The sequence below is a fragment of the Drosophila kikkawai genome, chromosome 3R (genome assembly GCF_030179895.1).
Source record: "Drosophila kikkawai strain 14028-0561.14 chromosome 3R, DkikHiC1v2, whole genome shotgun sequence".
In the NCBI taxonomy this organism is placed as follows: domain Eukaryota; kingdom Metazoa; phylum Arthropoda; class Insecta; order Diptera; family Drosophilidae; genus Drosophila; species Drosophila kikkawai.
The window spans coordinates 36,802,160-36,830,096 of record NC_091731.1 but is presented as its reverse complement, the minus strand read 5'-3'; the positions used below and the strand labels follow the sequence as shown (position 1 = coordinate 36,830,096).

Sequence of the window (27,937 nt, the reverse complement as noted above, 5' to 3'; positions counted from 1 at the left end):
AAACTGGTATAAACTGTTATAAAAACTTTTGGGCAAAAAAAAATAATTGGTATAAACTGTTATATTCCATTTTTATGCATTTATACCTATTTGTTGCCGACAACAACAGCTTGATGGCAACAACAACCTTTTTACAACAACATCCCTACAGCAGCCCATCCAAATTTCCGAACATTTCCATGCAAATTGCCCGTTTCCCAAATTGGGGTAACAGGCGAACAGAAACCAGCAGTCCAAGTTTCGAACCATTTAGGAGCCGGCGCAAGTAAGCGGAGACTCAAACCTTTTGAATCCAAATTTAGGTGATATTTTACAAGTGCACCTGGTCACACTGAAACTGATCGTCGTTAAATTCAAATTCAAATTTGGCAGTTAAATTCAAATTCAAATTTGGCAGTTAAAATATTTAAAAAAATGTAAAAAATTCTACAAATTTCTTAATTATTTTACCTATTACAACTAAAAATTTAAATTCCTTGCTTTCTGAAATGACTTTACATTCTAAAGGGTGTAAAGGGTTGAAAAACCTGGTAAAATTGTAAAAGTATGAAAAACCGAAACTCCAATATTATATTTGTAAAATTAGTGAAAAATTTCGAGTCGCTTTCATTCAGATTTTATTCAAAATAGAAATTTCTTTTCACTGTAAAAGAGCTAGCATTCAGAGTCGCGAGGAAAACGCTTGCACTGAACAAACAGCAGGCGTTTAAAATCGCGCAGAAACAGCATGCGCCTAAAGTCGCACAGAAAACGCTCGCTAGTTGCTGCAGAAACGCGTTAGTGGAACAACAGGTGCTTGCCGCTCATTCTGGCTCTCTGGCGCTCTCCGAGATGCGCGGCGCAGGTATTCCGCCTGGTATACTCCGCATCCTGTTGAATAGATGCTCGGCTCCGGCTTTGGCTACGGCTCCGGGTCCGGCTTGCTTGACGAATGGTTTGCGGACCGACGGCACTCGTGCGTATCGGGACAGTCGACGTTCAGCCTTCAGTTCGCACGGTTCGGCAACGGCGGCAGCCACTGGGCAACTCTTAGAGCCAGAAACCAACAGTTAGTCACGGGCTTGGAGCCCACCCGATGATAACCCAGTCCGAGAGTGTCCGGTGTGCCGATCGAGAGTTCTCGCCAAGAACGGACGACCGTGCGTCCATGCGTGAGTGCGTCGTGAGTGAGTGAGCCGAGTGCGAAACGGATACGAAAAACCAGAAAGAATCCAAAGTGAAGTAACCAGTGACTTGGCCAGTTTGATGGCTGGACATGACTTTGGCTCGGGAGGAAGCGAGTCGTCCTCGAGTCCTAGGGAGGCACTCCCCCAGTCTATTAGCGGAATGCTAATTCTTCGTCGCTGAGAATCGCACACACATCGCACAGGCAGCACAGTCCAACGGGCAACGAGACCCATCCCAGCACCCAGCACCTCCTCTAGTCCAGGAAACCCCAACCCAACCCAACCCATTCCACTGCACCCATTCCCATTCCTAATGACGAACGCAATGAGGGCGATAGCTGCCCTCGCCCTAACCGCCGCCAGTGCGGGAGTGGTTTCCGTGGTGGCCAGTCCGCTCCTCGGCGACAGCAACTCCTCCAGCCCCACCACTCCCAGCAGTAGCAGCAGCAACAGCATCATCATAGGGATCGGCAGCAGGAACGGGTCAAACGATGGAAGCCACCGCAATGGCGGCAACAGTAGCAGCCTCTTCTCTGTGCCCTCCAATGCCACGCTGCTGGACGCCGATCACCTGCCGCTGCAGCTGACCACCGCCAAAGTGGACAACCTGGACATTGAAATCGACATCCAACTGCTGACGAATGGCTATGATGGCACAACGGTGAGTGGATGAGGACCCGGCGGGTCGATTGTATTTATGTGGCTGCCAACGAGGCTTTCATTGGGCTTTGCCTTTGGCTTTGGCTTTATGTCCGATGCGCAGCTCGTAAAATACGCTGCACTGGGGGAAAAGGTGTAAAAGGAAATGGATTTTATTAAAATAAAGGCATTAGCAATGTTGCAGAGATCAAATCTTTGATGTTTCGGGTGTTATGACATTGAAAATAAATGATTATTTGAATTTATTCTTTAACATAATGAAAGTTTAAATTAAATTTTTTGATTACAATTTGTGGAAGGTTATTAGAGCTATATATTTGTAATTCTTTTGATATTACCTTATTTTCATTTCAACTTCTCAGTGTAGGTTATTTTTTCATGTCTCTCACTACCAATACGTTTCAGGACACGGTTTTTTGCTGTGTGACTTCAGGTAGACATTTCGCTGGCACTATAATTTACAATGTCTGTGCCTCCGATCGGGTAATAACGATGGCTTGGCCCGGCCTTTATGAACATGCCATTTTTATTACGTGCTGGCATATTTCCCGAACATTGTCGTGCTGGCTCCGCTGGTTTATGGGGCGTATACGCAATCCAGCGTCAGATTGTGCCTAATGAATTGTCAAGACAAAGACAGGCAAAGACAAAAGGCAAAGGGCTGAGCCAGCTGCCTGCCATCATGATCTATTAAACTCTAAAACTTTCCCTGTGCTGGCCTGAGCCGAGGTGATTAACACACACAATTATCATCACACATCACACTCGCATTTATATTATTTAATACAAAGTTTAAATTATAACAAAGGACTGGCAGTTCGTTCGACAAAGTTTCCTGCTCTGGCTGGCATTCCTTTTAATTTATTTTCAGCTGGTAAATGAAAATGAATGTGAGCCTCATTAGCAGGCAGCCAGCACATGGAGAAAGTTTCATAGAACTCTCACGCGCCACGCACCTTCATCGATGCATAATCCAGTTTTCAAAAAGCGTCCTGCCAGGCAACTCCAGCGTCAAGGATGTATACCGAAAAACCAAAAGTTTATCCCTTTTTTCACATCTTCGTTTTTATTTGTTGTATTTTTTTGGGGGTAAGAGAACGAGCAATTTACGTGCTTGGTTTGGCGGCAGCAAAGGATATGAGGATACTCGTGCTCGTCTGTGTGTGGTGGGGATGAGATATAGATCTAAATACTTGTTGTGCGGGTGGGTGTGTGTTAGTGAATGAGTGTGTGTGTTTGAACGACAAAGTTGTGCTCATCTGTTCGCACGTTTAACTTTCAATCGAATGTAAATAATGAGTATCACGTAAGTTGGCAAACGAGAAGGATATGGAGGAGGGGCAGCCGACATTTATCGCAGGATCACGTTGTCAACATGTTTATGCTCCGCACATTTTCCGCATAAATAGATTTTCAACTAATTTATAAACAGTTGAGCGACGGCATTTACTGTGATTTACCCTGTCCCAGCTAATGCTAACGTAATTGGGTCAATTCGAGAGTCCTGTCATCTATCAAACTTGGCTAATTGCCAGTTGAACATGAGGTGGAACTTAAAATGGGATTTAAGTGGGGTATAAAACTAAAGTATATAGTAAAATTATATCGCACAAAATAACACAGTATACAAGAAGTCTTAATTAGGAATTATTTATAAAACTTTTGTATAACTATAAAAATATTTAAAAGCATTTAAAGAGGTTTAAAACAATCAGAACTAATCAATACAAAGGAGTTTCTTTACTTTTTGTACTTTTTTATTCTTTCTTAAAAAGGATTGACTATGTTAGAAAGGTATAACCTTTTAATTCTCACTTATCGATATTTTAAATAGTAATTTTTTAGACAAATCATGAAGCTTTTAGCTTTTTCCTCTTAGACGAAATAAATAAGTAAATAAAATAAATGAATATTATAAATTCAATTATAGTTTCTTATATTAAAGAGAATTTTCTAAGAAGTTGAAGTAGATTGCCTATTGCCTAATTATTGCTGACATATTATTTATAAACATTTCCTAATAAACACAACTATTGACTTGATAATTTAGTACTTATGTATGTAGATCTGATCCGAGTTTATTTTCCCCAAAGCCACTTAGTTGATAAAGACAACTTGAGACGGGGGCTCAATTGCTGTGAGCTAACCGCAAGTTGACACTGACACTTGTCCTCGGTCTTCTGTGTGTGTGTGTCAGCAACAAATTGTTTTTCGGGGGGTTGGGGTAGGGGATAGGAATTCTCATTCTTTCTCCCACCCTCCCCCGACATTTGCATAATGCATCACGCATACGCCGGGTTGTGCAATCTAATTGAATTATTAATCTGCACTCGACAAATCTTGCACGGAAAATGTGCATGCATAAAAAAAGTTCGGGGGTTTATGTTCGTTTTTTGTCGCTAGAGTGCGAGAGAGGGAGAGAGATCCATTGTGCTTTCGCGTTCTTAGATGGAATTCCGCATTTTCTATTGCCCCAAAAGCCGTGGCATGGAAAAACTTTGCCATTGTTCGCAGACTTTGCATAGCAATAATAATAAAATATTAATAGCATTATTTGTTATTGCTGCGGATTGCGGACTATGGGATTGCGCTTTCCATTCAACAAATCGCCCCTATTGTTGTTCCGCCGCACACAGACACACACACACACAAGCACACGCCCTTGGCCAGATATCCTTTTGGAATTTGTGCAAATTTCCGCCAGCAATTTGTCCAAATCAGTGGACAGCGAAGGGCGCAACAGGGCGCGGCCCGATAGCTATCGATAGCCATGTGGTCTGACCAATTGAAATCGGGCCTATCAGGCCGGGTGTAATGGCTTGCGGCGGCTGCAGGGGGCAGGGGGCAGGGGCACTAAGCCAAACAATTCATTTGAGTGAAATCAGAGCCATTTCTCACTCATGCCCCTCGGGGGGAACAACGATATGTACCTACATATATGCAACATTTTCATGGCTAACTTTGTTTAACAAGTATTTGTACATGAAGAAATCAAGTTTTGGAACATTTATATATCCTTAAATAATACGAAACAAATAAACAATTTGTTGGGAAAGTTTGTTTTAAAAGTATTTGAGCAAAGATAAACAAGTTTATCTGTAAATAATATTAAATGTGTCTAAAATAAGAGATTAGTAAAGTTGAGACTGTTATTTAATTGTTTAGGAAACTCAGTAAAGTCTGGTAATTGTATTTACTACTTATAATATAATTAGTTAAGTTTACTGGGTTTTAAAATAAACGAACTTTACAAGTGTATTTTATTTAAAACACACTTTTTATACTTCTGACAAATTCTTTAAATCGGTTTAAATCTGATAAATTATAGTCCCAAAATTTATATGTTATAGAGCGTACGATTTTGAGTTATTGAAATAGTTTTGAATATTATTAAAGAATCTATTATATTATTTAAAAATATTTAAAGCAATTAATCTTCCAGTGTATGTGCTGCCCTAACTGAAACAACTTTGTTTCGCAAGTATTTACAGTCTCAACTTTAAGTTTTATTCTTGCCACGCAAAGATTTAATTAAAATTCTTTAGACAGGTTTAGCTTTTTAACGAAAAAAATGCAACAAGTATTTAATTTTCCTCATAAATTTGTGAAGAATTATAATTTTAGACAGCTTAGTAACCGAAAAGCTTCCTTACGCTGCAATTTTCAATTAGAAAACAACACAAAAACTGGCAGCACACACACGCTGGATAAATGTCAGCAATTTCGCCTAATTAAATGTGTGTGACAGCTGGCTGCCATAATCACGGGTCTGGCCGCAGTACAAATGAGCTGGATTCGGGTCGCGAATAGGACAGTATATATATGCACACATGGAGGAACCACAAACCCAGGAGGGACAGGACAGAGACCTGCATCCCGACATTCCACATTAATCTTTGGCCACAGCAGCCACAATGTGTTTGTCTAGGTGTTGCCCATTTAATTGCAAGAAAAAAAGAAGGGAGAATCGAGGTAGAAAAGGTAGCAAAGCAAATGAAAATAGCTGAATTTTCCAGATTTTTATCCTGTCTACATTTGGTTTTTACTCCATTTTACCCCTTCATTTTACGGCCAGGTGAATGAGGCTAAGGATTTTCGATGGGCAATCAAAGGGTTTCGGATTCGGATGCGGCTTTGGCTGCGGATTCGTCAAAAGGCCCGCCCGCTGCTGATTGACCATAAACCCTGTTTTTATACCCTAGAGCTGGGTGCTGTTCTTGGTCCTTTTGGTCCTTTTCGCAGCCATTTTTTATGGCTGTAGCCCGAGCTGAGGCCCTTGGCATATCAGTGACTCTGCGGCAATGACACAAAAGTGCACAGCGATTACTCGTGACAAGTCAATTTAATGGGGCCACAACCATATACCTACATGGAGTAGTGGGAGGTCCTGTCCCATTCTGTCCTGGGGTCATGTCAATCATCCGCGCCGAGTGTGCAACTTTGCCAGCTATTGCCAAAACACAATCAAGATAATCGACTGACTACATTTTTATTGCGCCGGCATCTGAGCTTTCCACGGCTGGCACTGTGAAAAATTAGCGAAAATATTAATACTTTTCCAATGCTAAAGTATTATAATAAATATAAATTAAATTATAATAAATATTACTAATAAGAAAAGTATGTACCTTTGACTTTCCTGAGACTTATAGATACAGATTTCAGAACATCATTTCAATCTCATCCTCAGAGGATTTTCTCAGCTTGTAACAGACTCTGCAGAGACTCCTTAGGATGATGGCGGAATATAGAATCTAGAATCCTGGTGCCATTGAAACCACTGTGCCTTTGCCTCTGGCAACTTGACACGGCTAAGAAAAATCCATGAGATATGGTTCTGCCACCCTTATCTCCCATTCTCGTTGCCATTTTTCTCCAGTTTTTTCAATTGAAACAAGTGCAGCAGTTGCATTGATGTATCTGTATTTACACTCTCTTGTGCCATATGTGTGTGTGTCTGCCTGGCAGAGTGTTTGTGTGCCGACGACACTTGTGCGAGTTAACGGCATGTGTGTGTTGAGCACACACACAACCCAGTGACATCGTTCACTTGGCAAGTTTTCCACGGAAAATCTCAAAGAGAAAAAAAACAGTGTAAAGGGAAACGGTAAAAGTATAAAATCGATGCCAGAGTAGAGCCAGCATAGAGATTAACCAGGAGAGAGCTTCAGCAGTGAATGATGGAGACTGCATTTACAATCAGCTTAAAAGGCTCCGCAGTCCTCCCACTGCTCCTCCTCTTGTGACGCTGTCATCTCCTGTTGCAGCTAATTATCCCAACGTTGACAGTCCGAGCCGGAGGCAAATCAACATGGCAATCTGTTGCCAAAACAAACAATCGCCGGTTCGGGTTCCCCTGTCGAAAATTGGCAGGCAATGGAGTAGCAAGGATAAGGCAAACAGCAGCCGCCACATTTGACTTCCCTGTCCAAGACACACACTGGCACTCTGGAGAATTGGAGACAAATACGGAGAGGGCTTGGCTAATTAGCATACCAAAAGGGGAATACAGAGGGAACTTCATGATTAAGCCAAGCACTGAACCCGTGAAACACCTTTAGCTAAGGTGGTATCAAAATATTGATAAGACACCACCATATTTACATTTTTCCATCGGCTTAAATGCCAAAAGTCCACTTGTAATTAATGGCTTAACGATCTTTAATAAAGTAGCGATGCGAGAAAGCAATCAACTAAGAGAATTTCCCCAGGATGTGGCACATGACCCAAATAAAATGAATTTTTAATAGCAATTTGCCGCAGCAAGTGGCCAAGGACACGGACTAGCCGTAGTCCATTCCCTGCCTCCTTCTTGGGGCTATTTTAATTATTTATCCGTCGACAAATTCGACAGGAGCGTGTCTCTGAAAAATGCCAGTCTCTCGCCCCAAGTGTGAAAACCCTGCTCGAGGGGCAGGAAGCCAAAACTTGCTATGTTTCATCCATCAGGCGCCAGGCAGGGAATCTAATTAGTTCATTCATAATTGAGGTCGCTGCTCATTTTGGCGGAGCCGCTCAACTGAAGGAGCCAAAATCCCTACTTAATGCCACACACTTTTCCGAGCCATCAGGCGCTCTGTTGCATTTAATGCCAGAACATTACATACGAGGACGAATACACGAGTTCTCGTAGTCTGTAAATGCCGTAGATTTTAATAGGCAGACATATGTGTAAGTGGGCATAAAAACATATATGGGCATTTCCATAAAATATAATAAATAAGTTAAAGAGAATAATTTTTGTAGCTCTGAAACATTATTTAAACCTGTTTCAGTATTCCTATAATTATATTATTATTTCTTTCACAACAGAATATCTCCGTTATTAATTTTAAAATCCTTTCCTTTACTCTCCTCTGGAAAAATCCATATGTGTAAGGAGCCTCCACACCCTTTCCTTGGGCAGCTGCAAATTCTTGACTTTCAGCTTCGTTTAATTAAGCCGAAATTTCAACAATGCGCACATATACACACTCGAGCTCAGCTGCCTTGTTGACAGCTGTCTGCAGGATCTGTTCCACGGCTCCTTGGAATGGCTAGAGTCCTGCATCATCGTGAAGGCCAAGAAGGAGAAAGGCGACATGGGAACCTGCAATTGTCGGCGGGGCATTGACAGCTCGACAATGGTGGCCCAGAGCTGGCAGATAGCCGGGGCGTAGACTTTTCGCAATTGTCATTGCAGTTAGCATCTGCTCAAGTGTTCTATTGCCACATCACTCGTCACCTTGGGAGCTGTCGTCGTTCGCTCCCTCTTGCAATTTCCTTTATTTTTCCACACTTTCCTTGGCTTTCCCCCTTGCCCTTCCGCCGACGTTGTTGCCTAACGAGGCACGAGCAAAAACTTTAAGTTTCCGAGAAAGTTTCACAAAAAGCAAACAATAAATATTTGCTCAGCGCATAAATCAGCAGTCTAGGCTCTGCTATTATCGTTCCTGGATTTATATATGCATACTATATGTATATCTTGCCCAAGCCCCGCCCCAAGCATTGCCTGTTGGCTGTGCAAATTTAAATGTATGCTAAGCAGCGAGTTTAGTTGGTTTTCTGGGTTCAATGCGCCTCGAAACTCGAGCGTGGCAAAGTTCAAAGTGCAAGGAAATTGAAAATTTATTATGTTTCTGAGCGAAAAATATATGGAAAATAAATAACTTGTTCGGAAAATGTTAAAATGGTTCATGGTATATTTTATGATGATGATTTGAATGTAATAAACAGTTTTTAAAACAGTTGTAGTATAAATTTGGAAAATTTATTACAGGTAGAAATTATCTTATCTTTTAGGAAAAAAAAGTTAAATTAATTTTAGTAAAATACTATTGTTTTCCGTGTATGAATTGCAAATTTCTATAAGGTTTGACAGAAGAGAATCGCATTATTCCTGCATAAATGCTCTTTGAAGTGAAACAAAGGCGGAACGATGAAAATTATGTTTTCCCCCAGCCAGTCCTCCTCTGGCAGGACCATTGTTAGAATGTGTTTTCGGTCTAGTAATTGTACAGGGCATTTAATTAACAACTGTGCTGTTGCGCCCACTCGAAGTAATCCTGTAGCTAGCAGGTCCTGTTTTTGCCAGAGGCGGAAGTGCTTGGAATGACACTGTAAAGTAAAGTGTGCGAGTTCGCCTATTATTCAGGCTTGTCGCTCCTCCACTTGTAAATCACACTACTTCCGCCCACGCAGACAGGGACACAGAGACAGAGACAGAGACAGCGACAGCGACAGAGAGAAAGAGACAGTGAGGCAGACCGAATGGAGGCCAGACAAAGGACAGACAGGACATTCGGACAGGTGGGCAGGCATTGCGCCTTTTGTAGCCATTCAGACAACAGGTTTTGCGCCTTATTATTGCAGGACCTCCTCCAGCTGTTGTTGTTGTGTGTGTTAGTCTGTGTGTGTTGACGTTTAATCAACGCATTGTCCCATTTAACTCTGCAAACAGAACGAAAGGCTCTTCTCCCAGCCCTGTTCGTGCTTCCTTTCTGGCCAGCCTGCCTGGCTTCCTTTGTCGTTGTCCAGCAGCATTTGTTGTCCACTTTTATTGCCAATTAAATGCAGTAGCTGGCTGTCTCTCCACCCCCCTTTCTTTGGTTTAAACTTCTTTTAGCACACACTTGGCAGATGCTTTGTTTATGCTTTCTCTTTGCGCGCTGTTCCGTGAAAGAACATCTAAATTCTCACTTATGGCTCTCAGGATGGGGATTGCAGTCCAAGGGAGCTCAGTTGAGGCTTAAGTGGGCAGTCTGGGAAATAGAAGGAAAGGTATCGAAGTGGAAAGTGTGAGGGAGCTTCTCTTAAAAACTTATGTGGCAAAGTTTATTTCAAGTGAATTAAAATCTCTAAGTAAGAGTAACCAAGTTATGGGATGTAAGAATGAATTTAAGGAGACTTAAATACTTTGTTAAACTATAAAAACTATCAATATAGTCTTTAATTATAATTTAAAATTAAAATATTATTATTCCTTTGCTTTACCATCAATTAAAAGAAAATGTGGCATGAAATTGAGAGCAGAATAAATGCCAGAAATAATTAAAGCTAGCAGCTGTTGGCTGTTCATTTAATTTAATGTAATTCTTAATGCATAAAGTTGGGGCTTGGCCTGGCAAAGGGTCACCTACTTGCGGGGCTTTGGGAAATTGAGAATTCATTATGACATCGCTGACTCACTGCCACTTCCACATCGACTTCACCATCGACTTCCACTTCCGCTGCCACATCCTGGCTGTTAACTGCTTTTTAATGACACTGCGCCAATGGAAGCAACATGGACATAAACATTAACATCGCGAAATAATGTCAGTGAAGCAGAATCTGTGCAGCTGCCGGCGGGGATTTTTAATGAAAATTCACTTGACACGAGAGAAAAGGCATTTCGATGTAATTTTTATAATCTTAAGTGTCTTTTACTGTCCATCGTAATGCGGCGGAGCCTCAATTAATTTTGTTTACTGCCCCGTTTACGATCCATTTCGATTCCATTTGGAGTCAACCCCATCCTCTGGCCGGGCCAATCAATCGAGTTTCATGTTTATGAATGAATAATCGCACCTCAGTGCGTTTATATTGCTGTAAGCTAGTTGCCGGCGATCCGGTTAAATATTTACGCAATTTAGTTAATGGCCAGCGTTCCGATGTTTGCCATAACCTTAACATAAATAAGTTATCTGGCTTATGCCAGGGTATTAAGCATACGCCCCGTGGCCCGCTCAGCCCAAAAGAATGCTACACTTGCAGCCGCAGTTGAGGCGATTAAAAGGAAGTTGTTTCCATTTCAGACAATTAACAACTTTAAAGTTAATAAGCCGCTTATGTGCAGCCAACAGAAATTTAATTAAACAAACTTTATGGCAAAGTGGCTCTGGTGAGGGAGTGAAAATATTAATGCAACTTCGGCAGTTTCATTTTTGAATTAATTAATTGCATTCGTCAGCGGTTTCGAGTCTGCTTTTTATTGGTGAAAGGATGCCTTTCTGTTTTTTCCTATTTATTAATTAATAAATTCACTTGCACAGCTCAAGGTCGTGGTGTGGCGGTGGTGTGTGTGGTTAAATCAGGCAAATAGTTTGGCTTATGTTAAGGGAAAGGCAACCGCCGGAATGCCAACATGTCTGCCAAAGAAACCGCAAGACAAATGCCTACTCAAAGTTTCCACAAACAGAAAGATAGAGAGACACATTCTGCGGGATGATGGCAGGCGCTTAAGCCAAACAAATTAATTTCATTACGAACCCTGGCAATTTTCTTGAAAATTTTGTCAATTTTAATTATGAATAATGCCGCAGAACAGCCCTGCCAAGTGGATTCTGGCCACAGATGCCACAAATGATTGATAGTTTTTTCGGAGTGTGTGTGTGTGGCCAGGACATGCGTGTCGGCAGCAGGCAAGAGTCAAGACGAAATAATAAATGGAGTTGGGAGTGAACATCCAAGAATGCCAGCAAGATGCCAGTTAATTAAATTTGTGGAAGGTTTTCCAAAAATTTGATTAGATTTAGATCAAAGGAAGGGGGTCTAACCACAAAGGGTTTTTGAATAGAGTTCGAATGGGTTAACAAATGTTTGAGAAGAAACAATTTGGAACCTTAAATATTTATTAATTTATTTATTCTAAGAGATGAAACCTTCTATAAATGTATAATAAAATAACCAATCACTTCCACAATTCAATGATATTTTTGCTTGGCTTGACACAGACATTAATATGCATTTCTATGGAATTCTTATATACTATTTTGCCATCTTCTAAGAGTTCCTTTCTCTCCTCCTTGCAGCTGACATCGTTCTACAATGAGAGCAGCTGGACAAACGCCTCTGAAATGGATACAATAGTTGGTGAGGAACCGGAGCCGCTGTCACTTGTGTCAATTGTAGTTGTTGGTAAAGTAAATGTCGTTGAATGTACGCCATAGCAGAGGGCACAGCAGTGTCCACCTCATCCTCACTGCATCCACTGCATCTACTGCATCATGTACCATGTACAGAGTCACAACAACACACGCGGCAATTATCCGTAAAACTGCATGTTGCATGTGACAAACGCCACTTTCCGCCCACACGCACACACACTCACTCACCGGCACACCCCACCCATCGCACACTCGCTGTTCGTTGTGTCCTGCCCACATAAGTATGCTTTACCACATGATACCCCATGACCCGTCGAGGAAGTGGACCGCGATTGGTGTGACATTTGACTTGGACTCGCCGCAGGCATCTTCCTCTCGGTGCTGATATTCCTCTCGGTGGCCGGCAACATCCTCGTCTGCCTGGCCATCTACACGGAGCGGAGCCTGCGACGCATCGGCAACCTCTTCCTGGCCTCCCTGGCCATAGCGGATCTCTTTGTGGCCTCGCTGGTGATGACCTTTGCCGGAGTCAACGATTTGCTGGGTGAGAAGAAAATAAATATAAACGATACATACATGTTAGATCTAAGAAGCTCTAAGAAATGGTATAAATAATATTTAAAATTGAATATATGTTCTCTAAATATCATAAATAATATCTTGAATGTGACCGAGTTATTTCCACTTGATATTGATATTATTTAGGATTTTCTGAGGTTGAGAATTCTCATTTCCTATATGTATTCCTCTGGGAAACTCTGAGCCTGGGTAATGGGAAATTGCAATTGAAATTGGCGCTGAAATTTATGTAAAATGCTGCAGGCTGTGCCAGCACTAAGGACGAAGGGTCCTCCGCGCCACTCGGCGATGGCGGCGGAACCCACTCGAGCTCATTCGACATGCCTGGCAGCGCTTAAAGCCGGATTTTATGTGGCTTTGTCAATGCCTTTTAAAGTGTCAGCTGCACAAGGAGGCGACGCACGAGTTCCCCAAGAGCTTCTGGCTTCAGCCTTTCGAGTTTACCGAGTTTTCCCGACTTTTTCGAGTGTTCCCGAGTTCTCTCCCTGATGATGGGGTCCATTGTGATTGCACAAGATTTCCTCCTGCGCTATATGTATATAAGGATCGAGGGTTTTTCGTGGGGTTTCTCAGGATATTTATATATTTTGAAAAATATATATATTTAATAATGATTTAAAGAACTGAAAAATAAAAACCCTTAGGCACATGTAATATTGATGAGTTAGTTGCTTTTATAAATATTAAACTTTAAACTTAAAAAACACAACTTTCTGAGCATCCCTCGTGTCACCCACATCGTTGGACAAATGGTTATAGTCAGGCCAAACAGGAATTTCATTTTATTCCGGCTCTGCGAGTGCCAGTGACGGCGGCGGCTAACATGCAGATCCCGAGTGCAACCACACATTCTGATTATTTTCCATTAGCCATTCCTCGAGTTATCCTTGTAGCTGGCGGGTGAAGAAGGAGGCTTCAGCTGCAAGGACTCGACCGTCTCCTTGCTTGCATTTTATTAATTCCACCAACGGAGATGGGAGGAAACTCGGGCTAAGTAAATAAGAGGCAAATTAGGCGAAAGGCGGCAAAACTTTGCCCTTATGGGTAACCGAGAGGTCGAGGGTAATTGGGGGTTCGCTCGTTCGCTCGTTCAGAGCCAGCAACAGCAGCAGCAACAACAACAGCGTGTTCCGGCTGAGGAAACATGCAGCTGGCATCAATGTGTGTAAGGACTCCCGCACGCACGCTGCAAAAAAGTGGAAAATCATAAACATCAAACAAAAGAAGCAGATATGGGAGTCGGAAAATGTGAGCGGAATCCAAAGCGATGCGGTGAGAGATGAGATGCGGTGAGATGGGAGAGAGGGTGGTAAGGACAGGACAGGAGGTAGGAGATGATGAGGCGACACAAGTATGTCAACCAGGGTGAACAGGGGCGTACTGCAGGAAATTTTTAAGGGGGACTAGGGGGTCTTTTATTGGGTATTTCGTTCTTAGAAAATATTATAAATAAACCCAATCCCAACATAAATTATTTGACTCTCTAAAAGATATTTCCTGGTATCCCTTTAAATACTTTTCAATTTTCTGATACAATGTTTAAAATGTTTAAAAAATGATCTAAAATCCTTTAAAAGAAAACTCCGCCTGCTCCCCTGACTCCACCCACTCCCCCTGCCCGCCAGCATGTGTGAAAATAATAAACGACATTGGCACTCGAATCTGAGACGAGCGACGACGGTGCTGCCGCCGCGTTAGCAAAAGTGTGAAAAAATAAATAAAAATGCTCAGCTGCTCAAGACAAACAGATGCCAGCCTCTGGGGGCCAACACCCACGCTAAGGCTAACACCAGCACACCCACACACACTCACACGGAGGCAAATTATTTTCGCCAAGGCAACATTTAGCACGCTCGAAGACAGGCAAATCAGCAAATAAACATCGTACGCAATTGGACAAATTCAAACAACAACAGGAGAGGGAGCACAAGGACGAAGGCGAGTGGCGAGAACCGACAGATGCTGCCAGCAGCCGGAGGAATCACGAAAAACATATACATATAAAGCATACTTCTTTTTGGCCAGCAGCAATGTACATGCACACATATGTATATGTTCGGTGTGTATTGAAAGCGGCATGAATTATTTGCTGACTTGAATAACACCCCACGGCCCCCACTTCCACACACACACACCTCCCGAAAAATGCTTTTTTCGGGGCCATGAGCACATTTTTGGCCAAAATGCTGAGGATTCCGGCTCAGTCCCGCTCCGAATCTCCAAACGGATTTCGTGTGGAGTGCAAATTCGGTATTTCCGCAACCATTTGCAAATCTAATGCATTGCTCAGAACAAAGCTCTTGAAAGTATTTGACAACCGAGGAGTTATGGAAAGACCATCGACATTGGCAGGCGAAATAGAAACTGAGTGACGTGCTGACAGAATGCAGAGCATTTTTTGGGAATTTCCAAAGATACGATGAAACATTTCAAGTGGCGTTACAATAAATGCAGTGAATATGAATTCTTTGTTTTGTTTAAGTCATTATTTGGTTTAATTTTAGGATGAAAGATGGGAAATATTGTAGTCTAAAATTAAATAATTAATAATATAAATAATATTAGAATTTATTTATATTATTTATATTTATATTTACTATAAATAAATACATCTAACTTAAGTCCCAGTCCAGCCATTAATGCTGACTGGCTGTTATTACATTTGAAATCCTAATGACCCAACCTTCTGATGTCCTGCCATATCCGGCTGTCGGCCTGGAGCTGGGTTCAGATCGTATCCAATCGGATTTGCTTTGACCAGTTGCGTTGGCATTTCCTGCGCCATTTAAGTGCCGTATCCCGTATCCTGGCACACGCTTGATTAACTGGCCTGAAAGCCGCAACGAGCATGATATGCATATTCTTATCCCGGCCCCCAAATCATCGGTCGAAAGCCAGCCAGGAATAAATAAATAAATAAGCTTTTTATGTGGCAAATCAGTGATTGAATTCATGTGTGTATGCTGAAATTCAAAGGACATCCGCTTCTGGTCACGCACAGGACATCAATCGACTTGCAACGCACTTATGTATGAAATTTTTACCAGGCAGCCCGTGAAAATAAATTATTTGTTTTCACTTTCGGCCAGAGAATGAAATTTAAATGGCTCACATGGCGGCAAGAGTGCTGCAAGGCAGAGCGCCCAGGAAACGGAAATGAATTTATGAAATCATTTAAACTCAATTTACGTCGTGAATAAATAAAAACAAGAATATGCTTGCTGTGTCACTCGTTGTCGTTGCCCTTGCTTTCAGTGTTGTCCTTAAAAAAGATGGCTTAACTAGCTAGAATAATACGAGAATATAAGTTAGAGCTAAAATAAGTTAAGAAAAATTAAATAAGACAAGAATACAAGGCTAGAAATATTTTAATAAAAGATGTAGTTCATTTAAAATGTTTCAAACTAAACAAAAATAATTTATATGTTCTCTTAAGTATTTATTTGTTATTCATAGGAAAATTTAATTATTAAACCATAAATTATTGGTAATAAGCTCTTTAAGCAATGAAATCTCTATGTAAATATCTTAATTCAAAGGTAAAAAGTCTCTAAAAACTCCACAAAAAATAGCTAAAAAATCACAGAAAGCAACACTAGTTGCTTTTCCGCTTGTCCTACCCCCCTGTTGGATTCGTGCAAATGAAACAACTTTTTTCCGTCCGGCCGCAACATGGCAATTTCCGCCACGTCCAGACAGAAAGTACTTATTAAGTATTTTAAACAAGCAATCAAAGCCTCGTTTCACTCACACTCCCTTTCGTTTCTTTTTGAATCGCCTCTTTCCTGCAGGATATTGGATCTTCGGAGCGCAATTTTGTGATACTTGGGTGGCCTTTGATGTCATGTGCTCGACGGCGTCGATACTCAACCTGTGCGCCATCTCGATGGACCGCTACATACACATCAAGGATCCGCTCAGGTGAGTGATTGTGTCACCTGCATAAAATATCCCATCGATAACTAATTGTCCGGGCTGTCAGAATCCGGGTAAAATCGATTCATTAATGTTCGTTTGGATTCAAGGGGGGGCTGGCCACCATCGCAGGTGCTTTGTATGCACGTTACTCATACGCCGTGTGTGTGTGTGTATGGACGTTACTCATACGCCGCGTTGTCATGCCCGTCACGTTTTGTACCACCGTTTCCAGCACTCGAGTTGTTTATGGCACTGACGCTCATTAATCGAGGCTCATAATTGTTTCATTAGTAACAGATTTATGTGGCATTACGAGGGCCCCTCTACTTTTTTTCCTTTTTCTCTTGGCACTTCATCTTGCGAGTTCATCTTCAAGTTGGCACTAAGCACTTTTGGATCAGCATTTCAGCTGTGGTTTTGCGGGCCAAACTAAGTTCAGCCAAGTCATGCTCTTCGGGTGAGGCCAAGAAAATAAGTAACAAAAGAAGTGTCATTACCAGCTGGTGAAAAGTGGAGAAAAGTGGCAGTAAGGGCAGTTTGGACAACAAAGGGAAGAGAGAGAGGGGGTTCTCCATAATTGAGTTGCTATAGAAAATGTTACTAGTTGGCAGTTTCTTGCACAATCTTTTGGAATCTTTTATGATTTCTCTAGATAATAGAAAATTGTAGAAAAAAGTAGAATAAACAAAGGAGGGGCTAACTTTAAATTGATAAAATTAAAGGATATATTACAGCTTGAATCTTGTTAGCTATTGCATAGTATTTAAAACATTTCGTATACCATGTGATGTTAAATTTCTCCTTCTTTTCCTAAAGGCTTCTCTTAACTTTCACCTTATTCTTCTTCCTTTAAAATTTGTAAAACCCACTCAAATTAGTTGTAATACCCAATAAATTTAGAACCCCTAATTTATTCCCTAGCTCCCTTTAAATATATAAGCTAACCTGCTGGCAGGTATTGGTGTCACCTCGCTGAAAATGACTTCATCTCTCAGACCGGCTGTGGGTAGACCCAATGTTCCATTATCGTCGTTCAATCTACCTTGCGCATCCGGCACGTTCCTCCAGCTGCTATCCCCGGCGCTATCCTGGCAGGAAGCCTCGGAGACAATCAAATCCTGCTGCCTCAGGTGTATTCACAGTGTAGGAGTCTGTGTGTTTGTCAACGACAATGAGCTTGTCCTGCTGCCGTCGGGCCCTAAAATGCTGCCTGTCAGCCTGCCATGTTAGCCAGCTTTGTAGTCAGCAGTCAGCAGTTGTGCTGCCTGTTGGCAGCCCAAATTGATTTCCAACGGCAAGCGAGCGATTCGCACAAAGGAGGCATTCGGCAGAACTTGAAACTAGTTTATCAAGTGCCCAGTCCCTCTTCAGTTTCCAAAGCCTCCCTTCTCCTTCACTTCGGTCCGTCTGGACCACAACAATTGTGTGTTAATTAAATTTTCAACAATGCCTCAGACGACCAACCGCACAAGTACTGCTAGCTGGTGGCTTCTGTTGGCCAGCAAACATTTTTTTGGCATACGAATATTACATTTGCGGCCAAGAACAAACGCAAAAATTTATTATGTGTCAGCAGCCACAGCTGAATTCCTTCATTTCTGAGTGGGTGAGCCTTTGTCTCTACTTTGCTCTAGACTTTTGTTATTTTGACGTGTGTGTAGGCACTGGAAATAAAATTTAGTAGTTGCAAGTAAGGGAATTTTATGTAAAGGCTTATAAAAAGAGGTTTTAAAATTGAGGAATATTTTCTCCCTAAGATGTAGCACTCTTTCAAAAACTTCTAATTGCTTTTTTACAACCCTTTAACTCTATTTACACAACATTTCTCTGAGTGTCCCAGAGCTGAGTTAAAAATGACGTTGGTCAAGTCGCTGACAGCCACCAGGGGTCGGTGCTGGCTCAGTTGGGGAGCAACCCGACGAAATGATTGCAGGAAGCGTTTGGGATGGGGCGGGGTTATGTAGGGTCCTCGCCAGCTAAGAGGCAACAGGAGGCAACTATGGCAAATCGAGACAGTTGGCAGAGACCTAACCCCACCACCACAGCGCCATGCGCCATGAAAGAGCCATAATAAATCCTTTGATGCTATTTTCAGCCAAAAGCCAAAAGTAGAAAAATATATATTTTTTTTTTTATTTCAGGCACCACCATCCCGTAACTGTTTTGTTGCCTTTCCTGTTGCCACCTGGGGTGGCTTATTCGCTTATGAAAAATGCTGTGCGACATTTGTATCTCTCCTCCCCCCGCCATTCTCTGAATTTAACAGCATCCCAGCTTCCCTCCCATCCCAATCCTTCCCTCCGGCAATCCATCTATCTCTCTATCTGTGTATCTTTTGTGTGGCTCGGTTCACGTAACGAGTTGGCGAGCATATAACGCTCCATTGATGTGGCAAGTTGATGCCGAAGCGAGCTGAAAATTCAGATTGCACAATTTTGTATGCCACGGCAAAAGGATTTAAATGAGCTCCCCCTGGCGGGGGTCTGGGAAGGAGGAGGCGGAGCAGTCCTGTCCTGACAATTTTCATGGAACATTTTTCCCTGATTTTGAATTCCGTTTGTCCTTCGACCAGGGAAAAGGGGGCGGTACAAACATAGATGGAATTGAAAGTGAAATTAAGTAAGGAAGGGCATAGATTTTTCACCAGGTTGCAGTTTACGAGTAGTAGAAAGGGAGAGCGAGGGCAAAGCATCAGACAGAGTTGACATCGAAAGGTTGATGACGCGGTGAATGACACAAATTGCTTGATTGATTGCTTGATGCATTGAGAGGTCCTCTACTTGGATAGGAATATGTTTTTACAATATCAGGGAATATTTATTAGAGAAACTGACCTCTGAACAAAGCAATAGGTTTGGGTATTTGGACTGCAAAATTGTTAAAAACTAGAAGATAGTCAGTAACAATCTTCCTTTGCGATTGGAAAAGCTTTAAATATATACAAAATATATTAAAATTATTTATATTACATGACAAAAACTATAAACTAAGCTTGGTCCTTGTTGCTCTCTCAACCTCCCTATTTCTACAACATTTTCTTCATTAAGTACTTAAAAAATCTATCTAACTTGCCTTATCCCTCATCCAAATTCAATAATAGCTTTACTCTTGATGTAAATTGTGCAATTCAAACGCTGATTAAGACCGTCCTAATGTTGTCCAATATTAATTTGAGCCCTTGGGTTAATGACATTTGCATAGACACTCAGACCTCAGACCCTTAGCCGCCGCCGGCCAAGTTCCGTCAGCGACGTTGTGAAATTGAGTTTAGCCACCTGGATCCGTTTTGCATTTGCACCTTGGGCCAGGGCAAGGTACCTACCAACCTACCTACACTTCAAATGTCAAGCTGTCGCTCACACCTCACCATCTTCTCTCGGGGACTGAGGCTGTGCCTGAATCTGGGTGAGAAGGATTTGAACCTGAGTCTGAGTCTGAATTTGAATCTCAAGGAGCCACGCCAACGGCAACTTGACTGCAGGATAACTCAGCGCACAGTTGGCCACCTTTTGTGCCTGAGAAATGGTAGCTGTTGGTCATGCACTGAGAGAAATTGAGGGAATTTTCTTAAAGGAAATGTTGGTTTTAAATATTTATCAATACTTTTTTCACCTGAATTCTGGCTCTTTTGGTTTACTCTCCCTCTCGGACTATTTCTGGTATTTTCTCTGAGTGTCTTTCTATGTCTAGAATATATATATCGCTATCCTTGGTCCAACACCAGACGCGCTCTTTATGTAAATCTGATTTATTTGCATGTCAAAGTGGAGGCAGCAGCGTGGCGCATTCCTTGCCGGCGTCTCATTAGGATAACGCCCACTCGACTCCCACATAGAAGGACCCTGCGCCTACCCAAAGGACACCCCCAAGGCCCATTCATCTAGGAGCTGTCTCAAGGCAGAGAGAATCGCTGATTCAGTATATTTTCTTAGCGTTTTAGAATAATTGCAGGCGTTTAATTTAATTGCGCTCGCCGTGGATTTTCCTGTGGGGAGGTGGCGCTGGAAATTGGCAAAAACAATTTGGATAAAAAGCGCGTGCAAATTTAATTAGTAGCAGACAAAGTGAAGATGAAGCGACGTCCTGAACCCCAGAACCCAGAAGATGAGAAATTTTGGCGTACTTTATGTGACAAGTTGATGCCTCAAAGTTGCTTTAGCTGCTGTTGTTTTTTTTATTTCGCGTTCTCCTGGCATTGTCGGTTGACTTTGGCGCCTGTCATCATCGTAACTGTCAGGCACATATGTGAAATTCATTTTAAACTGCAATAAAAACTGAAAGAACAATGAAAGTTTGCCGCAGGCGACAGGACGAGGTTTTTCGGGGGTTCGTTTTTTTGCGTCGTTTTGGGGGTAGGAGCTGCCACACTTAAACGCACACCGCACAAAACCTTTTCGGTTTCCAGCTACAATGACGCACTTGGGAATATTTGTGTAATTGTATTTTGCAATGGTGTCTTGGTCGTGGTCGAGGATATTTCAAACTCAAAACTATGGGGTTGTAACCCCAAATCGCAGGGGATACCTGTGATGCTTTTATTGCGCAAAGATTGAAACTAGATTGGGGATTATTGAGGATAAATCAATGAAATGTAAGGAAGAAGTATTTTCTATTACTCCCAGACGGTTGTAAAGAAGGAAAGTGAAATCTTGTTAGGGAACAAATAGGTTTTCAGCTTTGTCTGAAAAATACTCTCTCTCAACACTGAAAGGTCTTTGAAAATATTAAAAAATATGTCACAGTTTAAAGAGCTTCAAAGTACAGACTCTTCTCCGTCAGACTTTAATACTTACGTCCTTTTGCTGACAAGATAATCACCGGCTTAGCGACCAAAAGGAGGGCAGCTATCAGGACTCAGGTATAAATCGAAGGGAAGAGGAGTCCTCCTCAGTAACTGGCGTCACCTTTTGGATCACGGTGCAGCAAGCACGTGCTAGCAATGACAGTAACGAAAACGCTCATAAAGAGTCATCAAATTTGCCAGGACCCAGAAGGAGGCAAGACCAGGACCACTGAAATAAAAAAAAACAAAAAAAAAAACAAAATACAAACAAGCTGGCGGCCAAGCTGACGTGGCAGGAGCAGGATAAAGAGCGAAAGAAGCAACTCAAACTATGCAAATGATGGCCACAAAGAAGGCGGTACGGGGATGAAATGAGGAGGATTCCGGGGAGCCCCTGCGGAAGGATCATTGTGCGTGCCTTGTGGTAATTTCTTGAGTGCATGTGGGACAAACACAAAAGCCACCGCATGCCACGCAGCCAGTCAAGCTTCCAGCGTTAAATGCAAATGTCCTTCGGTTCGAAGCAAGAGGAAGACCAAGAGCAAGAGCCAGAGCAAATGCCTGTTCCTGGCACACACTTGGCTTGGTCTCCTCGCCTCACTCTCCTGCTGCTTCAGCCACCTGGAACACCCTCACACACGATTTCAATTAGCCCATCGATGGCTGATTGGCTCCGCCAGTGCTATGGTGCTTCAGGCCGAGTGGAGGTCCTCGTTCTTGTGCCAGGAAATCGTGTGTCACCTAATGGCTGCAGGTTTATGTGCATATATCAAAGCGCTACCTCAGCCACTCTAAGACACTGAATTAGTGTGCGGGCCATAGGGATCCAGGTGAGGTCTGGCAGTGATGGTACTCAGTACTTGGCTTTGCTCGGTTTTCACCTCAGTTTTGTGGCACAACAAACACACAAAGTGGGTTTAACATAGAGGGAATTCTAGGGGATACATTGAAATACACATACATGACTCTCTTCTCTTTATTCAAAATAAAATTGTATTTAATTTACAGAACAAAAAGTTATCATCTAAATCTTAAATATTTTCTCAAATATTCATAAAAAATCTAGCTAAATAAACTAGAGTATCCTTACTCTGCAACACTCTTGACAGGTTGGCCATTGGCATCGGCGGTTAGGTGCCTGGGGAGACTGCTTGGGCTTTCGTCACATGGAAATCAATTTTCGTGCCGAAAACGAAATTGAATTTGTATGTGAATACAATTACATAAACTTCCGTTTCCGCTTTGTCGTCGTCGTCGTTCCGCCACCGCCGCCGCCGTCCTTGAGTAAGCGTCAGCGAGTGCGTCTTTGTATTGAAATTGAATTATTCTGTTTGATTTCCTGCACAAGCCAAAATGATGCGGCATATGGCACCCAGACCCAGACCCTCATCCGGATCCGGATCCCTTTGCCCACACTCCTTGGTTTTTGGGGTTTTTTGGTTTTTGGGTTTTGTGCAGACTGCTCATTTCCTGCCCGAAAAAGCGAAATCGAAGTGCTGGAAAAGGGCGAGCGAGAATGATTTGCATATGCCATTGGCATTCGCCATCGCCGCAATGCGTATGTGTGGCTTGTTCTCGGGGTTTTGGGCGATTTGTCGAGTAATTAATGACATGCTGACTGACCCGAACTCGGTTTCGAGTCCGGGAGCATCTACCTGATCCCGGCTACAGGACTCGGACTCCCTGTGCTGGGGCGGACCTTAACACTTGTCGCGCACACACCCCGAAAATGATGTTGTCTAATGGCTGCTGGAGCCGCTGAGGGATTGCCAGCAACATGCTAAGCCACAATCAGGACATCAGCATATCAGGACATCGCAACACGGTCCCATGTTCATGTTATCCACGGCTTCAGTCCCTGTTCCCAGCAGCCAGTTCCCTGTTTTCAGTTTCCCATCTCCCTATATCAAACGTGTTGCCACAGCTGTTTTACACACAGAAAAATTATGAATATTTATATAAATTATTAATTATGTGACTCCTAAGCTACCCTTATCAGGTATTATAAATTCAGTGAAAAGCTCGAAACACAATGAAGGAGTCATTTCCGACCCTATAAATCATATATATTCTTAATCAGCATAAGCAGACGAATCATTTGAGGCATGTCCGGGGGAAACAAATTTTTTAGCAATTTTTTTCAAAATTTTATAAGGGGTTACATCGTCAAAAGTGTAAAAAATTTACAAAAAATTTTTTTAAAAAGAAAATTAAATTCAGTAAGCAGATTTATTATCCTTTTAAAAACAAACACAAAAATGCCCTGGGAATTAATATTAATGCATTTTTGGCTTAGTTATAGACTTCTAAAGCTTTGATTTTTCCAAAAATTATCATTTAAATGCATAAAACAGGGTCTTTATATGTTAATGTTATTTTAAAGAAAATCAATTAAGCTCTTTGTTTTTGTAAATTTTTTATTTAAATAGAAAGTAGTAAGTGTTCAAAGTATATTACCGTGCAATTAAATTTTAAGAAACTATATAGAATACCCTTAAATATTAGTAACATAGTATATCAGTTAACTAGCTTGTCACATTTCCCATATGCATCATCTTTCTAGGACTGTAACTATTATTAAATATTAAATAAATACTTCAGTTCTTAGTAGTCAAAGTTTAAATTTAATTAAACGAGAGTTTTTAAAAGCTGCACAAAATGCTTGGTAAAATATCACAAGTAAAGGGAAAACTTTTCTCGAGTGTGGCCTGTGGCTTTTCACGTTTTCACAAGGGCAAAAGGGCAGCGGCATTAGCAGAACGTGTGGGAGACAACGGGGGCTACCCAGCATGGCGGCGCGTGTATTTCCGCTTCCTCGGCCGCAAATTGATGAAACCCTTTCGCTTAACCCTGTGTGACGCCTCCTGTTCTTGTTCCCTTTTTGCAGATATGGCCGATGGGTGACGCGACGCGTGGCCGTCATCACCATCGCGGCAATTTGGCTGCTGGCCGCCTTCGTCTCCTTCGTGCCCATCTCTTTGGGCATCCATCGGCCGGACCAGCCGCTGATCTTCGAGGACAACGGCAAGAAGTATCCAACGTGCGCCCTGGACCTGACGCCCACCTATGCCGTGGTGTCCAGCTGCATCAGCTTCTACTTTCCCTGCGTGGTCATGATTGGCATCTACTGTCGGTAAGTGAATATAAGAAATTTGGGACTAACTTTTAGCTCTTTTTATTGTTGTACTCTTTCTTTAAATTTTATTTTCCTGACTTCTTGTTGCTTTTTAAGGCTCTTGTACCATTTTATTTTTAAATACAACTTTCCTGTTATTATTTTAGTAAGCTGACTAAGACTTGTCCCCATTTGTTGTTTTTTTTTTGTGCATTTATTTTGTTATCCTACACCATGTAGAAACTCTTCCCAGATTGCGGCAAAAGTTTCGCTGTGCATAAAACATGAAATGCATAAAAGAAGGAAAGATATTTTCCAAAACGCCTTCAGCCTGCAATTATGTAGATACAAATAGCCCAGGGTTTTCGTTATGTTTGCCCATAGAGAAACCACAAGGCAGGAAAACTTCCTTCAGGCAAACCAAAAGTTTTGCCCGAAATCTTTACAAATGAAAACAAAGCGTGAACTCAAATGTTTTTATGCGCTTACAAAAAATAAAAGAAAAAATACAGGAAGCAGAATAAATGCAAGATTATTTACATACATACATATATCTCAAAGGTTATATATCCTAAATGTTGCAGAGAGTTTAGGGTAAAGAAAATAGAGTTTAAGGAAGTTTGAGTTTATTTAGGAACTACATAGTTATGTTTATATGTAAAAATATCAGCGAAAGATTTGAAAAAGTTTAATTATAATTTAGGTGAAATATTTAAGATGCATTTTATAAAATAAACTTGAACCTTTTTATAAAAGGGATAGAAAAAAATAGTTTTCAATTCCATAATTTAGATGCAGTTAAGATATTATATTTATAAAGGCAAAACTGCCTTAAGATCAATCTCAATTAACATTAAAAATTATACTTACGTAGCAAGATACTTTAATTTAATTTTACATAATTTTCATATTCGGATTACCAAACACCTCTCTGCATTTAAAGTACCCTTACCCGATAGGGCATTACCAACGGAAAGCAAAACAAATGGTGAGAGCCACCGAGGCAGAAGTAGTAAAAAGTAAATAATAAAATGTTGTAAAAACTGACGAAGTTAGCTGCGCTATCGCAATGCTGAATATATCAGAAAAATGCCACAAGGACTTCGTGCTCCGAAATGGCCCCCAGGCACGAGAGAAAGACAGGAAGGAGGCTCGAGGATTGAGGGTTTCGTGATGGGGTTGGGGTTCTCCGTTGGGTTGAGCAAATAAGCGCACGCATTAGTGTCCGTCTAAGTAATCCCCAGGAGCGGCGAGGAAAAAGACTTGGGCGTGTGCAAAGGGACTAGGCAAGGACACACTGCCACTCACACTCACACCCGCACACAGCAACAGGATAGCGATAGCTGCTCATCAACGTTTCGCCCAGCGGCACGTTGCCATTTTAGCTTAACGAGATTTGCAGCCATTGGCCAGGACCCCGCCTCCTGCCACGTCCTTCTGTGTCCGCACAAATGGATCCCCCGGCGGTGGGCATTGGAATTTTCTATCAAATTTCGGTTAAATTACAGAATAAATATACTTTTATCGTCATAATTTGTGCCTGGGCCTGCTTAGGTCGTGTTATCCTTTTTATGTGCCCATTGGCCATTGGCCAACAAATACTCTTACCAGGCACATATGCCTCCTCTCCTCTTTATTTGTTGGCTGCCGCAGGGCAAGGACTTTGAGAGCAACAACAACTCGAGTGGAAGATGGGATATGCGATAGTTTGTAGGTTGCGTTCGCTTCCCTGGAGCCTTTGTTGGCGGCGGGTGAGCACAGATCGCATCTAATTGACATGCCAAGTGGCCCCAGTGAATAATTATCATATCAATTACAAGCAGTAACCAGTAACTACAAAGCCCCGGTAACTGGTAGCCAGTTATCAACCAAAGCTGACAGCAAAATCACGACAAGCCATTCAATTAGGTGACAAAATAATTGCCATTAATTGGGCTTGCACAGGAGACAACTGTAGACATGATATAGATATGGAATTATGGTATTTAAATAGCTGCAAACTAAAACCTTTAGCCTTGTAATTATTGAATCATTATTAAACATATATTTTAAATACTTTTTAATAAAGATTTAAACCTTAAATTCCTGTAAAATCCTTCTCCAGGCTTTACTGCTATGCCCAGAAGCATGTCAAGTCCATCAAGGCGGTGACCCGGCCCGGCGAGGTGGCCGAGAAGCAGCGCTACAAGAGCATCCGTCGACCCAAGAACACTCCCAAGAAGTTCAAGGTCAGGAATCTGCATCATAGTTCGCCATATCATGTGTCCGATCACAAGGCCGCTGTGACGGTGGGCGTCATCATGGGCGTGTTCCTCATCTGCTGGGTGCCCTTCTTCTGCGTCAACATAACGGCCGCCTTCTGCAAGACCTGCATTGGGGGACAGACCTTCAAGATCCTCACCTGGCTGGGCTACTCGAACTCGGCCTTCAATCCGATCATCTACTCGATCTTCAACAAGGAGTTCCGTGACGCCTTCAAACGCATCCTGACCATGCGCAATCCCTGGTGCTGCGCCCAGGACGTGGGCAATATTCATCCGCGGAACAGCGACCGTTTCATCACGGATTATGCCGCCAAGAATGTGGTGGTGATGAACTCGGGTCGCTCCAGCGCAGAACTGGAACAGGTGTCCGCAATTTGACCAAGAGGCGGCTGCCTGAGCCTCGCCTGCTGTGCCGGCGGATGTTGCGGATGCGGCGGCCTGCGGGTGGACGACGACGACGATGGAGCGCTGACCACGCGCTACGTCCCATGAGATTCGGTCACGGCGGCCACGGCCACCATTGTGGAGACCGTGGAGGCCGCACAGATGGAGACGGAGCTGCTCTAGGTTCCTATTCCCAATCCTGTGACTCCCTGCAACCTTCCAGGTCCTGGTACCCCTACTCCTACGACCGACCCCTCTCTGCAAACCTGTAAGTATTATCAGCGCGTCCCCGAGACTAAGCAATCAACTATGCGTATACTTAATCGTACGAGTGTCTAGCTGTAAGTATCCCTAGGATATCGAAAAACGAAATCGATACCCCAGAGAAAAAAATAAAACCCAATAGCCCCCACTTGAACCCGAAACGTGATTAGGTCTAAGATCTTCAAAGCCCATCAGCGAAGAGCTTCTATGTAGTTAAGTTTCTGTTTGGATATTCATGGCTGCCGCTCATGGCTCCATGCAAATGCGATTATTATGGAGTGACACATGTCACTTGCCACACTTCTCACCCGCATAGAAACACACACAAAACACGCACAAAACACAACACACACAACACACTCAAGCTGGGGAAGAACTGGCAGACCATGAAATACCCTGTGTTGGGTTCAAAGTATTTCCTGTTGACTAAATTGCTCAAGGCGAACCTCTATTATTTA

The 27,937-nt window shown here is 42.3% G+C and overlaps 1 protein-coding gene across 1 annotated transcript; it reads left to right on the top strand.

The window, feature by feature from the left end:
• Window positions 1–536: 536 nt before the first annotated feature.
• Window positions 537–27,209, top strand: Dop1R1 (Dopamine 1-like receptor 1). Its single transcript, XM_017168239.3, has 6 exons — window positions 537–1,827; window positions 12,098–12,203; window positions 12,537–12,716; window positions 16,543–16,672; window positions 24,340–24,585; window positions 26,672–27,209. Exons 1-6 carry the CDS (start codon window positions 1,480–1,482, stop codon window positions 27,207–27,209), a joined length of 1,548 nt encoding a protein of 515 aa, XP_017023728.2. The 5' UTR covers window positions 537–1,479.
• Window positions 27,210–27,937: the final 728 nt, after the last annotated feature.

Excerpts from the sequence above, each read along its gene's own strand:
- Dop1R1 (XM_017168239.3), top strand. The coding sequence starts at position 1,480 with ATGACGAACGCAATGAGGGCGATAGCTGCCCTCGCCCTAACCGCCGCC. Across the intron at positions 12,717-16,542 it reads CGGAGTCAACGATTTGCTGG|GATATTGGATCTTCGGAGCG; the intron begins GTGAGAAGAAAA and ends TCTTTCCTGCAG. Across the intron at positions 16,673-24,339 it reads CACATCAAGGATCCGCTCAG|ATATGGCCGATGGGTGACGC; the intron begins GTGAGTGATTGT and ends CCCTTTTTGCAG.